The following is a 16897-nucleotide window of genomic DNA, read 5'->3' on the forward strand; positions in this document are numbered from 1 at the left end:
TGGGACACATTGTAACTTCAAAAACTATTTAGACTGAAGGAAAATAACTCTGACTTTTGTGTACTGTTACCTCTTTACCATCTAGCATTTCTTTTTAACTGTCTAAAGTTGGCCTGACTTGTGTATCGGGAGGGCTCGCACGCAACCTGATTCAGTTGTAAGATAATAATATACAAAAGAAACTGATAAAGAAAATGATTTAGACACTTAGAGTTCCGAGTATCTTATTATCTTACTACTGAATCATGTTGCGTGCCTGCCCCCCCGATTAATGCCACTGCTGACTAACACCTTAGCCTTAATTCTTCTAGTGAAAAGAAAAAAAAGTTGGTGTTTCAACAGAGTACATCTAAGCAGCCACACTTGAAAGCATCTAAAACTTCTAAGACATGCAATCTTTATGGCTTTCAGTTAAAAGTTCAAACCATTTTTCACTCACCACTGAATTTATCACAGTTCTTGATCAACCCCGAATCAAATGAGTTTATGCCAGCCCTATCATTTTAAGTGTTGCACTAAAACACAACAATATAGACAAAGATGGATGATCTGTAAATAATTAAAGATATGTAATAAAATAATGTTTTCAAATATATAATAAGCTTGAACAATGCTGAATGGTTTCATCAAAAATATATTTGTTATGAATTTCAAAAGTTAAATATGTTAAAGGTGTTACACATTTCCATTTTTACAAAAAAGCCCCAAAGCAACACTAAGGGTTTTATGGTATATGTGTTTTGTTGTGCTGGTATCTCATTTACACTTCCATAAACATGCATGTTCTTTCTCCAGGGCCGAAGGACCCATGGTCAGCTTTAGTGCTGTATACCATCATCAAAGAGGTTCCTGTGCGTCGCTGGAAGGAGTTCTTGCGGCTGCTCGCGATTTCTGATGATCAGATGGAGCGAGTGGAGATGGAGGCCGGACCCTGCTCATATATGGAGCAGCAGTACCAGATGCTTCGACTGTGGAGCCAGAGAAACGGGGCGGAGATGGAGAACATCTACTCTACACTACACTGCATGGACCTGTCAGGCTGTGCCCAGGATCTGCGCGAAAAGCTCCTACACCTAGAGGAGGTTTAGGTGGTTTAGACGGTTGACACGGACATGGCCTAGATAGATAAGCATGCAGTTGTCATATTCTACATTTCTCACAAGGTCCTGACCTCTCAGTAGTGTTCTCAAGAAAGTTAAAATGGTGGCAGTTGGGTGAGGTGAATAGTTAACGGTAAACAGTTGGCTTGCCTCTACTCGCATTAGTTTAAATAATTTTAGTTTAATTGATAATGCATTTCAAAGACTTCAAGTTGCTAAAAAAAAAAGTGACCCAGATTAGGTTGCTTTGATGGAGGCCTTCAGCTCGTCTGCATTGTTGGGTCTGGTGTCATGGTGATGCCGTGGTTATTACAGCAGGCACTGGTACTTTTGGCAGTTTGGGCAGGTGCCAAGTACTGATGAAAAATTAAATCTGCCTCTCCATAAAGCTTGTCAGCAGCGCATACATTGTCAGAGTTTTCATAAAGCTCAATTTTCTGTTGAAACCACTGTTCTAAGTTAACATGAAAACAAAAAATATGGGCTTTTCTACTTATTTTGCTGCTTAATTTCAAATTCAGACTTAATACACACCAGAGTTTATATCTTTGTTAGTACCTGGATTGTATCGTAGATTTTAGCCACACCTGTCCATGTGTATTTAAATACCCACAACACAAAAAACATTGTTTTGTAACAATGAATATGAAGCCTTTCGAAAAAACGCTGATGTTACAACACATGCATGTTTCTGGCTAAATCTCAAATACCTCATTTCTCCCTAGAAGGGTCTTAAATTGTAAAACAAAAAGTACAGTACAGTATATAGAATGACTAAGTTACAGTATGATAACAGTGACAGTAACATTGTAGTGTTTAAAGTGTGGCTAACACTTTTTTGGAATGCTTTAGATGCTTTGTAGATATTTTTCTCTATTTTACCTCATCCTATCCTTAACCTGATCCCAAAGCCTAAACCCTTGTTGTAATCCTAACCACTCACCAGATTAGTTTTTAAGAATTTAAATATTTGTAAATAATCTACAGAATCCTATCCAAATATTATTAATTAGGTTTGGATTTTTGATTGTATTGTCAATAGTAATCACAAGATGTGAAGTAGTGCTTCATGTTTGAACTAATAAAAAAAACGATGTAACAGTAAGTAACTATGATACACAAGCAATATTTATCATCATGCACATTAAGTCACCATAAAATCTAAAGGAGGTGACGAGTGTGGGAAGTTACAAGGGTCACAGTCAGTCATGTGTGATGAACCGTGATACCAATTGCTGTTCATCCACATAATGATGGGTTTTAGAAATGACTCAGGTTTATCAGAGTTGTGCATCTGCTGCCACAAATGCTGCGCTGTGGGTGAAATACAGTATTTGACATTTCAAAAGTCAAGCTAGCACATATGTGCTTTTACCACACATTTTTATTCACATTGAAATGTACAGAATACCTTTTTAGAGTTGATCGTTCTTCATACTATAGTATATAGTATTTGTTTTTTGTCTGTTCATATTTAATATGCTATCTCACAGCATATTTGTTTATACTTGAAGGTTAGGGAAGAGTAGAGTAGGCCTGTCACTATAACTTTATTATTTTTTTGGATGATATACTGTCCCAGAAGTTATTGCAATACACAATATTATAATAATAAAGTAATTGCATAATAATACAAATAATGTACTCCCTTTAAACAAACAATGAACTGTTTTGAAGTGTTTATAGTTTAGGAGATGTATGCTTATTTACCACCTCTACTCTGTGTTTATGGAGGAGCAGTGTTTGATGCTTTGGTTCCTGCGTGACTGGAAAACATGCAAGAAAACACAATGAGTTAATTAAAACTAAGAAAAAATCACTGTGGTCATTTATAGTGTGATAATTTGATAATGCAGTTATCGTGACAGACCTAAAGTAGAGCAATAGAGACTATGCGTATGCGTATGTCTATGGCAAGTCGTTTTAATCTAAAATGACCTTACTATAAAAGTCCTTACTTAGGTCCCTATAATGCCATTTTTACTACTTGAAACCGCTCTGTAATGTTTAATAGTAATATTATCAGATCTACAGAAGATGGTGACTGATAAAAGTCCAGGTCCATATATTTGTAAGATATCTCTGATTAATACAAATATTCATGTACGATAACTCTGATGTAGTCTTGACTTGTTCTAATGTGTATTTAGGATATGTGCAGTGTAGCTATGTACTACAGTGGTGTGAATAAGTGTTTGCCCCCTTCCTGATTTCCTGATTTTTTGCATGTTTGTCACACTTAAATGTTTCGGAATATCAAACCAATTTAAATATTAGTCAAAGACAACACAGGTAAACACAAAATGCTATTTTAAAATGAAGGTGTTTATTATTAAGGGAGAAAAAAAATCCAAACCTACATGGCCCTGTGTGAAAAAGTGATTGCCCCCTAAACCTAATAGCTGTTCTGGCCACACATTTAGCAGCAACAACTGCAACCAAGCGTTTGCGATAACTTGCAATGAGTTTTACACTTTTTTTGGCTCCACTCATCTTTGCAGAATTGTTGTAATTCAGCCACATTCGAGGGTTTTCGAGCATTAACGGCCTTTTTAAGGTCATGCCACAGCATCTCAATCGGATTCAGGTCAGGACTTTGACTAGGCCACTCCAAAGCCTTCATTTTGTTTTTCTTCAGCCATTCAGAGGTGGACTTGCTGGTGTGTTTTGGATCGTTGTCCTGCTGCAGAACCCAAGTTCGTTTCATCTTGAGGTCACGAACAGATGGTCGGACATTCTCCTTTAGGATCTTTTGGTAGACAGCAAAATTCATAGTTCCATTTATCACAGCAAGTCTTCCAGGTCCTGACGCAGCAAAACAGCCCCAGACCATCACACTACCACCACCATATTTTACTGTTGGTATAATGTTCTTTTTCTGGAATGCAGTGTTTCTTTTACGCCAGATGTACTGGGACACACACCTTCCCAAGAGTTCAACTTTTGTCTCATCGGTACACAGAGTTTTTTCCCAAAAATCTTGGGCATCATCAAGATGTGTTCTGGAAAAGTTGAGACAAGCTTTAATGTTCTTTTTGCTTAGCAGTGGTTTTCGTCTAGGAACTCTGCCATGTAGACCATTTTCCCCAGTCTCTTTCTGATGGTGGAGTCATCAACACTGACCTTAACTGAGGCAAGTGATGCCTGCAGTTCTTTGGATGTTGATGTGGGATCTTTTGTGACCTCTTGGATGAGTCGTCGCAGTAATTTTGGGTGGCCGGCCACTCCTGGGAAGGTTCACCACTGTTCCATGTCTTTGCCATTTGTGGACAATGACTCTCACTGTGGTTCGCTGGATTCCCAAAGCTTTGGAAATGGCTTTATAACCCTTTCCAGTCTGATAGAACTGAATCTGTTCCTGAATTTCTTCTGGATCTCGGCATGTGTAGCTTTTAAGGATCTTTAGGTGGACGTCACTTTGTTAGGCAGGTGCTATTTAAGTGATGTCTTGACTGAGAACAGGTGTGGCAATAATCAAGCCTGGGTGTGGCTAGAGACAGTATACTCAGGTGTCAGAAACCACAGTAACGGTTATGTTTCATTTAAAAATAGCATTTTGTGTTTACCTGTGTTGTCTTTGACTAATATTTAAATTTTGATGTTCCAAAACATTTAAGTGTGACAAACATGCAAAAAATCAGGAAATCAAGAAGGGGGCAAACACTTTTTCACACCACTGTATTTGAGTTAAAAGATCATAATAATAATGTTACTAATGTATAAAACTAGTTTTAATAGTCAGAATTACAGTGTAGAAATCTGGAAAAACATTTTCTACTTGTAAATACTGGAACTATAGATCAAATCAAATCAAATTTATTTGTATAGCGCTTTTTACTGTTGTAACAAAGCAGCTTTACAGAAACATGATCACAGAACAAAGAATCAGGCAAAACATTAAACATAGAAAATACAGAATACAGAACCCCTAGTGAGCGCAGAGGCAAGGGAAATAGATAAGAAAGAAAGATAGATCAAAAGAAAAAAAACATTAAAAATCAATGTAAATCAATAGTAACATATGACCAATAAAAATAAGATTAAGGATGTTTGCCCTGGCAATATGCCTAATATATATAATATCTTTATACATCTGTAGATCTGATATTATAATGAGTAAACATTCCAGAACTGAAATGAGAGTGTCTACTAAAAAGCAACATTACATAGAGCTTGAATTTTAGTTCTAAATGTTTAAAGTCTTATCGCTGTTGTCATGGTGGGCTAAAACGACTTGTAATACGTATACATAGTGTATATTTATATGTGTGTGTTTGTGTGTGTGTGTATGTGTGAGTGTAAGGTGATGTACATGTGCTTAGTGTTACTCAGTTTAGCAGAATTGCTCCAAGAATTGGAAGCGTTTACAGTTTAGGACTCCCCTGTACAGACACTCAAAAGTCCCCACTTGGAGGACAGTGGCGTTTACTGGGCAGTGTGGTTACTGAGCAACACGAAAGGAAATCCCCACCCCTCGTTCTCTGAAGATCAATATCATGCACATGAAATTCACTCTTCGTAGGCACTTTCCCCGCCCAGCTCACCACAAGAAGAGTAAATAAAGCAGTACAGGACGTCAGTGAAGCACGTAACTGAAGAGGAGCTGTTTTCCATCCAGCTCGGCTTGATCTGACGTGTAACTTGGAGTCCTGTTGTAGGCCTCAGTGACTCACTTGACAGCATTTCCTCTTGCTTTTTATTTTTTCATTTTGTAAATGCTGCCCTTTCGATTAAATCAGTGTCTGTATACGCCCATTTGAACAACGCATTTTTTTTACTGTATTTATGTTTGTGTATTTGTTTTGGGCTGTAAAACAATCTGTAAAATGTTCTCATTAATAAAATACAGCTTTAAACCTTTGTCTGATTTAGGTTCCTACATACAGCTCTGGAAAAAATAAGAGACCATATAAAATGTAGCTTTAATTTTACCAAATTGATCTGGAATATTATTAAGAGGATGGATGATCACAAGCCATCAAACCAAGCTGAACTGCTGGCATGAAGTTAATCAAAAGCCGTGTGTAAGACTGGTGGAGGAGAACATGCCAATATGCAAGAAAACTATGATCAAAAACAGGGTTATTCCACCAAATATTGAAACTTTATGAATATGAATTGTTATTTTCTTTGCATTATTTAAGTTCTGAAAGCTCGACATCTGCATTTTTGTTATTTCAGCCATTTCTCTCTTTTCTGCAAATAAATACTTTATAAATGACAATATTTTATTTGGAATTTTGGTAAAATGCTGTCCGTGGTTTATAAAATAAAACAACAATGTTCATTTTACTCAAACATATACCTATAAATAGGATAATAAGAGAAACTGATTCAGAAACTGAAGTGGTCTCTTAATTTTTTACAGAGCTGTATTTCTTGAATTCCATCAGAGTATAAATACCTGAAGACTTCAGTGGTCATATTTATAAAACTTTAGAATTTACAGAAATTATATTTTCTCAGGTTAATTTCTTTATATTTTCACTTGAATTTATGCACCCTCCCTGTCAAGGCCGAGCTGCACAACAGGTTGGACAGAGACAGAGTGAACATTAGTAAAAATGTCATTGATCTAGAGTTACTAACCTTTTTAATTGTTCATAGTGATCTTATTCTACTTCAAAGGTACATTCTGTTTTTATAAAATTATGTTTTTTTTACCTTATTTTTTTATATTTTACCACAACAGGGTGGTGGTTAAGCTTTAAGCTTAAGCTTTACCTCAGCTTAATACAGAAACTACAGCTCTGAAAAGTAAGAGACCACTTTAAAATGATGAGTTTTTTTATTTTACCAAATTAAAAAGCTGTAGAATATAATCAAGAGGAAGATGGTTGATCTTAAGCCATCAAACCAAGCTGAACTGCTTGAATGTTTGCATCAGGAGTGGCATAAAGTTACCCAAAATCAATGTGTAAGACTGGTGGAGAACATGCCAAGATACATGAAAACTGTGATTAAAAACCAGGGTTAAATATTGATTCCTGAACTCTTAAACATTTTTATGAATATGACTTGTTTTCTTTGCATTAGGTCTGAAAGCTCTGCATCCTTTTTGTATTGCAGCCATTTCCAATTTTCTGCAAATAAATGCTCTAAATGACAATATTTTTATTTAGAATTTTACTCAAACATATCCCTATAAATAGCAAGATTACAGAAACTGATTTAAAAACTGAAGTTGCTTCTTACTTCTTTCCAGAGCTGTACATATATGTTAAAGCCAGAAGTGTAATTGACACCCTAGTTTAAACGTTTTTTTTTATTACATTACTGTGGGAAAAGGTAAAACAAGGGTAATAAAATACTACCCCAGATATAGTTAAACGCCTTCCTTCCCAAATTCGAGACATTTTAAGATATTTTATAATATAAAACCCTACATATAAGACGTTTTAAGACTTTTTAAGGACCCTGTAATGTTTACTTAGGGTTGTTTTGAGTCTTCAGCACTGAGAAGGTTTGTCGTTGCTATTGACAACCGGTAGACGCGCGCGCGTGCGGCTCGTGAGCGGGGGGGATACTGGAGCTAAGCTAACGATAACACTTATTAAAATATAGTTAGCGTGCGCGGGATTTTATGGGTCAACTTTACGGATTCTAGCCGTGTTAAAAACTTTATTCAGCTGTTAAAAATGATATTTTATTAGTTATTAATACAGAAAACAAACTGAGGCGAGTGTTGTGGAAGTTTCGGGCTCGCTATGCCCCTCTCTACAGAAACGAACAGGTGAGACGAGTCGAGACTACAAATTTACGCTTAGCTGACGATGAATAAGATGTATTTAATGCCTGGTTATTTAATTAGTTAGCTAAGCTATATTCCTAAATGCTCGTTTAGTCTTTAGTCCTCCCTGTTGCTCATAAGTCCTTTGTCCTCCTCCTGAGTTTCCACCATGGGAACAGCATATTGTGTTTCTGTCAGTCTCTCTCTCTCTCTCTCTCTCTCTCTCTTTCTCTCTCTTTCTCTCAGAGCAGCACAGCCACTAAAGCTTCTGTATCTAAGCCCTCAAAAACAGCCAATATCCACTAATAACCACTGTTTTGTACAACCTACTACACCAACTGTCTACCCGAAATGCGAATAAAGCCATATAAAATAAGGGCCTGTTAGATTAGTGCAGCAGAGTAAACAGTGGAAAGTTCTCAGACTGTAAGTCTATACCCTCTGTAACCTTTAGCTCTTGTCGTCAGGGATGATGTCTGTCTGTCAGTCACTGCTGGTTATTTCCCTCTGAACTGATAATGATGTTGTCTGAACTGCTGCTCTGTGACATTCTGTTCTGAAAAGCAGGGGGACAAATACTGAGGGAACAAACTAAATTGCCTGCTTTTAATCTGCTGTTAATCTGCTGTACATACAATGCAGCATTACAAAAGTCCTTATACCCTTTCACTTGTTTCACGTTTGGTTATTATGTGTACGCATGTGTAATATCCCAGCATTACCAAAAATATATATTTTTTGCAATTGTATTAACAAGGAAAAACTAAAATTTAACTTGATGTAATTATTCAGACTAGTGGTCAATTAAAAAATAGTTTAATCACAACAATATTCTGTGTTTAATCATGATTATTTACGCTTTTTCTTCTTCTTCTTAAGACTAAAGCTTTTAATAATTTTTTTCATAATGGTTATTTAAATGTAAATGTAAGTCAATGTTTGTCAGAGACGGAAAGATGATAGGGCGGACATAAATGTAGGGAATATTTAATTAAATGAAAGATGACTAAAAGCATAAACAGAAAACTGACAAGGGTAGGAATAAAGCAAAACAACAATAAATAAGACTAAGAAAACACAATTGTGAAAAAAACTTAGAAAACTAGACTATAGGTAATAACATAATGAAGACTAAACATATTGATTACTAAGAAAACAACCAGCAAAAAAAACCAAAAAAACAACAGACCTGACAAGAGCGCAAAGCATACAAAAATACAAAAAACAGATATGAAGCGTACAAGACAAAAAAATTATACGGATACAAAAAAATGCAAAGATTTTTTTACAAAAGACTCAACAGGGAACATTAAAACCAAAGGGCTTATATACATGAAGAGAGTGAGGAATACCTGGAGAGGGAAACGAGGGGGCGGGGTTACAAATCAGACAGGGTGACAACACTAATGACTAGGGCAGGGCTAGGGTGGAGAACAGGACAATAACAAAACAAGGCCATGTGCTAGTGGAGCACATCTGGGGGAAAACAGAAAAGGACCAAAAAAAGGAAAAACACAAGACAGATATGGCCTGAGGTGTGACACTGTTAGATTAGCAACATAAAATAAAATCCCAACTAGTGCTGCTAATCCCCTAAAAAATGATTGTTCTGACCACAACATAATTGTTTTAGAATCATGATTTAAAAAAAGTTAATTGGGGCCAAATTTGGTAAAATTAGTTGCTTTGTGTTAAAAATGTGTTAAAGTTTCCAGATTAATCACATGCATTACCCTGACATCACTAACTCTGACTCAGAAGTGCTATGACACTTGAAATGTATGTGGTCTGGGGGCCTCCTATTTCTCTTGATCATCTTTAAGATGTTTTCACAGATGTCGATTTAATGATTTGCAAAGACACAATCCTGTCTATACAAGGTTTCACACAAACAAAACAAAATGTGAAAAAAATTAAATCTTTACATATTTTGATGATTTTTTAAAGATGTAAATTTTACTAAATGACTCATGACAGAGTAATTTAATACAGTTTAATTGTAAGTGCAAGATGCAAAAAGAAGGTATTAAGAAAAAAGTTGTCAACAATTTACTGCTCAATTTGTCTTTGTTCCTTTTGACAGATGCAGTGCCATGTGATTGTCACAGCGGTGTAAAGAACTTTGCAGAAAAAGGATATGGATGCCTTCCATCAGGGTTTAGGAGCAGAGGAACTGTGCAGAGATGGGGACAAAATCCTCTTGGCTGGAGATGTGTGGAGAGCAGCAGCTCTGTATACTCGAGCATTTGGGTGTCATGCGGGATCCACTGTGACGCATATGCGCAGTATGGACAGGTCCTGTTTAGAACAAGTGATTTCCACTCTGGAGGCTTGGCTTGATGGACATGGATTGTCGCACAACTCAATGCAAGGCCTCAATAAAGGGCTTGCCGCAGTGTTCCTATCAACCTTGTGCCCCAATAATGTTTCCGCCTCTCTTTTTAAAATGGAATCAGTGCTGCTTGGAACTGGCCAGGGGTCAGAAGAAATCTTTACTCGATGTTCGGCTCTTCTGGAAGGGAAGAGAACGCCTCGTCCTGAGGGTCCTACGCGTTTAATTTTGGAGTTAACGCGAGCTCTGGCTTGCTTGCTTTCTGATCCGACTAACCCCAAAGGACCTCGGCTCTATCTGCAGGCTTTTTTTGGAAACCGATCCGAGACGGTACGACTGCTAAAAAGTCGGCAAGTGGAACATCTGCCTCGAATAATCAAAGCTTTCTTTGAGCAGATGTCCCACAGGTTTTCCATTCTCCATCATGGATGCAAATCCGAGAGTTCTGTGGACTGTAAACCAAGGCCTGGTGAACTTTCTCCTTCAGAATCGACTGAATTTCTTGTTGCGATTGCACCTGACAACTCTCTGGTGAGGGAGCTTCAGGCAGCTGTCTTGTTTTTCCTTGGAAAGTTTGAGGAAAGCGCTGAGGCTTTTTCCAAGGCTTTGCAGTTGTCTGGATCGCAAACAAATACAAATGCAAGTCTGGACCTGGCTGTGCGTGGGGGGTCACCAGAAAAGAAAGCTAGCCTATTAGTGGGCAGAGGGGCTGCCTTTTTCTCCACTGGTGGACGGGCGACAGAGGCTTGCTTAGACCTTGGTGAAGGATTTGCTGTTCACCCAGCGACAGCCAGGTTGCAGTTCCAGAGACTCTTCTCAGAAAGTGGTGCGGGAGTGGCAGCTCGTGTCCAGCTGCGGCAGCAGGCAGAGAGAGGCCTCACAGGCTTCAGGGAGACTGTTCTCGTCAGGCCTGATCTACGTTCCTCTGAGGGCTTGGAGCTCCTGGACCCTGTCATTGCACAGTTGCGAGCTCTGTGCCACCTGGAGCCTGATGGAGGGGGCAGGGAGCTGCGGGTACGACTTGCAGACTGCCTGCTCCTGCGTGGTGAAATCAGAGAAGCTCTGTCCATCAGCAGCCAGCTAGCCGCCGCTGCCCCGGCTCAGCAAAGCTATCAGAACACAGTGCAGGTGCTGCGTGGCTTTTCTAGGTTGCTCTGTGAGGACCATAAAGGAGCTCTAGAGGACTTCCAGGCTGTAATCGAGCACAGTGCCCCTCACCCTCCGAGTTGTGTCCGTGCACTCTGCGGCAGGGGCTTGTTGCGGATGATGGCTGGCTCACACTACCTGACCGCTTTGGACTACATCACAGCAAGCCAGCTTCAGCTTCAGGACACGGCACTGACCGTGAGATGTCTGGTACCGTGGAACTACAGAGGATTGCTGTGCACTGTGCTGCTGGAGCAGGGCAGGGTTATGCTGGAAGAGGATGGAGAGCCGAGCAACAGTTCGGGTCATCAGCCAAACAACCAACAACCACCTACGGAGACAAGAGAGAGTTATGCCCTCAACAAGGAAGGGTACTTCATTATTGTACTACATAGTAGAGGGGTGTGACCTACAATTAGTGTTTTCTACTAAATACTAGGAACTAGGAACCTACATGTCAATGCTATTACAGCTATTACAGCCAGCTCTGTAATATATGTATCTAAAAATAAACATAATTATTAAAAAGATATTTATGTGTATAGCGGGAATAGGAGGTAACTCACCAAGTGTGAAATCAAGCCTGATGAATAACATTATACTGGAATAAAAAGTGCAGATGTGAAAGGGCCCTAAGAATGGGGAGTGACAAATTGAAGCTGGTGATTTTATTTATTTATTCATTTTTATTTAACAAGTTTGTGGAAAATGGAAAAATAGAAATGCAATTTTAGATATAGAGATAATAGTAGTCTTTTCAGACTTTTAAATCTGGGTGTTCCTTGTCTTATTCACTATTGCTTTAGCATATAGGCAGTTATTTCCATGGTCTGTAACACCACTAGAAAATATTATAGCTCATATAAAGTACAGTAACATAGTTAAAAATCTCAAGTGTAACTGTTATCCAGTTAGTAAGATGTATGGGTTTATTCTCAACAGATACACTGAAATATGCAGTGACTGAACTAAAATTAAAGTTATGTAAGGTATGGCTTTGTGATTTTGTTCAGAATGGCTGTAGGTGTGCACGCTCTCGCTGTTCTCCTCATGGAGTTGCAGCCAGGCGTAGACGGCCCCCAGATCCTAGCTGCAGATGCTTTGTATCAGCTGGACCGTGTTGAGGAGGCGTACCGTCTTCTCCTGCGCATGGAACAGTCTTCCTCACGCTCGCCGGTCCTCGTCCGTCTTGCCCTGCTCCAGCTGCATCGTGGCTTCTTGTATGATGCCAACCAGGTACAGCCTGACTCCTCCACTGCCTTCAAATAATTCAACCTACTGCTGTAATGATTTACTGCCACTGTAATCTTTCTTGTGGTGTTTTACAGCTTTTGAAAAAGCTAATCCATTGTGGAGACACTAGCTGCCTTCGCCCTCTGCTCTCAATTGCATCCTCAAAGGACAGGACACTCCTGGAGAATCACTGTCACAGCGCATCCAAACGCATTCTGGACAGCCAACAGGAGGACGGTGCCATTAGAGAGGCTGTGGCCTATCTGTCCATTGCCATTATGGCTTCAGGTAAACATAAGATGCACAACAACACATGCCTCTAGGTAACTTTGTGACTCAAATTGTAAATAACCACAGAACTTACCATAAACTACTGAGCTATTTGGTCAGACGTGTTAGTGGAAAAAAAGTGTTCATTTGCCTGGCTGGGAAAGCTGCTGTGTGTTCTTCACAGGAAGTGACTGTACTGATAATAAAGTGTATGACGCACAGGACTTCCTATAATATAGGTTCTATTGAAAACACGATTTTACTGAAATCCAGACAGCTGTTCCTTTTCTGTATTTTAAGAATGCTATTCATATTGTTTGCTAATTCATATTCATGTTTCTCACTAACTCTCTTTTTGCAAAGTTACTGCTCAACTCTTCAGCTGTTTTTTATTTTAAATATAAAAAATATATTAATTTTACGTTACTCTGATTCTTTAGGTGGTGAAGCAATAGACTCGTTGTTGGAGAGAGCAAGATGTTATGCTCTACTAGGCCAAAGAAAGACTGCCATATTTGACTTTACTGCTATACTTAAGGAGCACCCAAACTATGTGAAAGCCTTGTGTGGGAGAGGATTTACCCATCTCATGCTAAACCAGCAGAAGGTGTGGTATCAAAGCTTTTTTTGACTCACCCTCAGATCTGTATCTGTTTAACGTTTTGAGTTTTGTCATAGAAATCTCCTTCTTTTCAAGCAAATCTCCTTTTCACCAGAATGTCTTTGCTGACACGCAAAAAAACTTTTTCCTTTGCTCTTCACACAGTGTAAAAAAGTTGTGTATAATAAACCAATAGAAATGTTCCCAAACGACTTGGAATAATATTTTGCTGAATTATTTTTTTCTCCTCTAAATTTGGACTTGTGGAGAAACTATGTTTATAAAGTGTGACGGTGATGATGAGTATAGAGTACAGCAAACAAGACTGCAGAAGTAGTTATTTGAATTGTTTGGGATTTTATAGGTAATAGTGCCCCCTGTAGTTTTTCAAGGTAGTTATTTTAACCTCTTTAACCTTTCTTTAAACGTTTTTAAACTTAACTCTCTTTTTAATGCTATATAAGTAATTGATTATATGAGACATATTTCATGTATTGAACTGTGCTATATTTTTCATATTTTCATCTTTTTTACTAAAACATTTTTTTTTTTAATGAATCTTAAATTTTTGTATCCCTTAGTTAACTTATTAAAATGGTTGCATTTCCCAAATCCATCATACTTATCAATATTGTAAAAGACTATTCTTATATGTATAAACACTGACGTGCCAGAAGTCATGGGAGAACAGTGTATAAATTTACCATAAATGTTACCTCAGTGTAAGGTTTGGAAATGCCCACAACTGTATAAGTTGTGAGGTATTATCTTGTGACCAGAAGACTGGCCTGCGTGCTAATGGCATGGTGATATGAATTATATGATAGTGTGTACCAGATAGATGGGACATTCCATTTCTGAAGCTGTGTGGGCATTTAACTTTCTTCAATTCACAATGCAAAGTGTTGTGTGCACCAACAATATGTCCTGAAAAGCATTACCACCCACAGTGGACAGCACAGTGGGTGGTTATGATCAGAATTGGTTATAATTGATCATACGAAAAGAGAAAAGATGCAGCAGTGATATTTACATTCAATACAGGGCATTCACCGGACCCACATATTCCACAGGTCATTGTCCTTTACCGGTACATAGGATAAGGCAAATGTCATGGGACACAATATAAGTTCCTGTCCTTTTACATGTGGCATGTCAATGTAAAGAAGTTACTCATCTATTTCATAAGAGTAAGATTTTTTTCTGCCGTGTTCAGGAATCCACACAAGACATACTGGCAGCACTTCAGGTTGATGCAGAAGAGGTCACTCTGAGTATTCTGTCCCTGAAGGATAAGGCACGGAAGCTTGTATGTGAATGGCTACAGCAGCATTGCCGTGCCGATCTTTCCACGATTCTGTCAACTAACCCCGTACCCTGCAGAGATGTAAGTCTGCGAGAAGCCTTTCTGATCAGTGGAGTGCTCATGAAAACTGACTGCAGGGATCCGAGGTGGCATCTCCTCTACATAGACACACTGTTGGCTCGAGGTGAGTTTCTGTCTTACTCCAGCACTTTTCTCTCCACAGTGTGGTCTGATATTCACTCACAAGTACCGTCATTGTTTTGCACAAAGCGTCTAATTGTTTGTAACTTTCCCAGGGGAGTTGAAGGCAGCAGGTGTGCATCTGCGTCAAGTCTTTGGGCAAGAGCCACGCGATGCTGTGGCCCAATCCAGGTGGGGAGTGGTGGAGTGCTATCAACAGAGCTACAGATTGGCAGCCAAATGTTTGAGTGTTGTGTCTGAGAAAGAACCTGCAGTGCTTGACTTCCTCTTGGCTCTCATTCCGCCCCAACAAAGAAAACGCCTGGCTCAGGTAATGCAGAATAAATAATGCAGAGTATAAAATGTATTTTTAAGCTTTGCAAGCCCTGAAAACATGTGCTGTCATTGTATGTGTAAAGTCCTGTTTCAGACTGCAAGAAAACAGCTTTCTTTCTCTAAGTCAGTTTTGCTAAAATGACTGTCCATGGTGTTATTGCAAGTGTTATTGCAACATCTCAAACTTTTCTGCATGGGTTGCTGTGGTATCGATGATGGCATCAGTAACTAACCTTTGGTGCTCTTCTTAGACCTTTGCACTTCCATCACTCTGGAATTGATGAGGTTTAAGTTTGTCTTGTTGGAAGTGAAGTAAAAGACACATTGAAATACAATTTGCAAAATTCTAGATGCCATGTTGTGCCTCAGTGTCCAGATATAGGTTTTGCCTCTCCTTCTTATTTCCAGGCAGCATCTCAGGAGGCCAGCAGGGTCTCAGAAAGTGGACAATGGGAGCGTGTCCTAGCTTTGCTGACAGTTGCTATCCAAGCGGCGGGTGGCACAAAACTCCAGCACCTGCGGCAACGTGCAGCATGCCTGTCCCAGCTGGGTCTCCATGAGCGGGCAGTGTCGGACCTAGATCGTGTCATCTGCTCTCACAGTTCAGACAGCAGTGAGGAGCCCGCCCTGTGGACGGAGGACCTGTGCCGACGTGGACGCAGCCTTCTGCTCTGCTCCCGGGAAGAACCCGCTCTGCATGACTTCTCTCAGGCCCTGGAGCTCCATCTGGAGCAGGCCCTGCTGTGTGTGGATGCTGGACCAGGCAGGCCCCAAGTGGCCGAGGTTTTCCTGCGCTTTGCCTTGCAGCGCTATGGAGAGCAGCAGTTGGATAAGGCCTGGTGCCTGACAGAGAGCGGTTTGAAAGTGGACAGCAGCCACACTGAGTTGCGGCGACTCAGGGCCAGAATAAAGCGAGATGTCTCTAGTCCTTGTATTGTGCATTGAAACCAATACTAACCTTTAGTCCTCATGTAATCTACCTGTTATTTTTTATAATTAATCATGGATTTTTGTAAAGACCACACAGTAAACATAACTGAGCAAAACATTATGGATTTGTTACTTTCTTTGATGATTTTTTTGTGACTGAGAATAATCAAGTAAATTATTCCTCGCTAGAATATGGAGTAATGAATAATATTTAAGCATCTACAAGCATCTACAAGGTGAGCAGTCTAAGCCCATAAGTCCATAAAACTATTCTTATATTTAAAAAAAAAAAATGAATGTACTTTTTACTTTCCGTAAAATAGCTTTTTTAATATCATTGATATCAGGTTGGAGTTTAACAGAAACACAAAAGAAAAAGTGAAAATATATTGGCATATAGGGAATATGTATTGTTACTCTCTAAATACTTATAGACCTAACTGTTACCCACAGCTAGTCTAGTCCCTGTAGAGAAGTATTGCCAAAGGAATAGGACTCTCTAGAGAACATAAACATGAACCGATTGGCTCCATGCCCAATGGTTCCTGTGCTGTGCAGCAGTGCAGTGGTTCATTTATTCAGTATTTTTTGGGTTGAGTTTGCATGAGAAGATGTGGTGATTGAGCAAATGTGGATGTCACTGAATGCAGTGAAATCCTCATATAAATGCTTCAGAACAATAGAAAGGCTTTCCTGGACAGTGGAGACAGTCACGCTAACTGAAGCAGGATAA

The 16897-nt window shown here is 39.2% G+C and overlaps 2 protein-coding genes across 3 annotated transcripts in view; both read left to right on the forward strand.

Annotated features, from left to right (window-relative positions):
* Window positions 1–5960, forward strand: part of si:ch211-112c15.8 (tumor necrosis factor receptor superfamily member 1A) — a 32660-nt gene extending 26700 nt beyond the window's left edge. For both annotated transcript variants that reach the window (XM_022677436.2, XM_022677435.2), the window contains exon 10: window positions 796–5960. In XM_022677436.2, coding sequence (XP_022533157.1) covers window positions 796–1088 — 293 coding nt within the window. In that variant the 3' untranslated portion in view covers window positions 1089–5960. The remainder of the gene's footprint in view (window positions 1–795) is intronic.
* Window positions 5961–7610: 1650 nt separating this feature from the next.
* Window positions 7611–16604, forward strand: ttc34 (tetratricopeptide repeat domain 34). The gene is made up of 8 exons (XM_007239158.4): window positions 7611–7833; window positions 9914–11679; window positions 12322–12544; window positions 12637–12829; window positions 13252–13418; window positions 14629–14902; window positions 15015–15229; window positions 15643–16604. The coding sequence occupies exons 2-8, from the start codon at window positions 9968–9970 to the stop codon at window positions 16177–16179; spliced, it is 3321 nt and encodes a 1106-aa protein (XP_007239220.3). The 5' UTR covers window positions 7611–7833; window positions 9914–9967; the 3' UTR covers window positions 16180–16604.
* The last annotated feature ends 293 nt before the right edge of the window (window positions 16605–16897 follow it).

The sequence above is a fragment of the Astyanax mexicanus genome, chromosome 13 (genome assembly GCF_023375975.1).
Source record: "Astyanax mexicanus isolate ESR-SI-001 chromosome 13, AstMex3_surface, whole genome shotgun sequence".
NCBI classification, from domain to species: Eukaryota; Metazoa; Chordata; class Actinopteri; order Characiformes; family Acestrorhamphidae; genus Astyanax; species Astyanax mexicanus.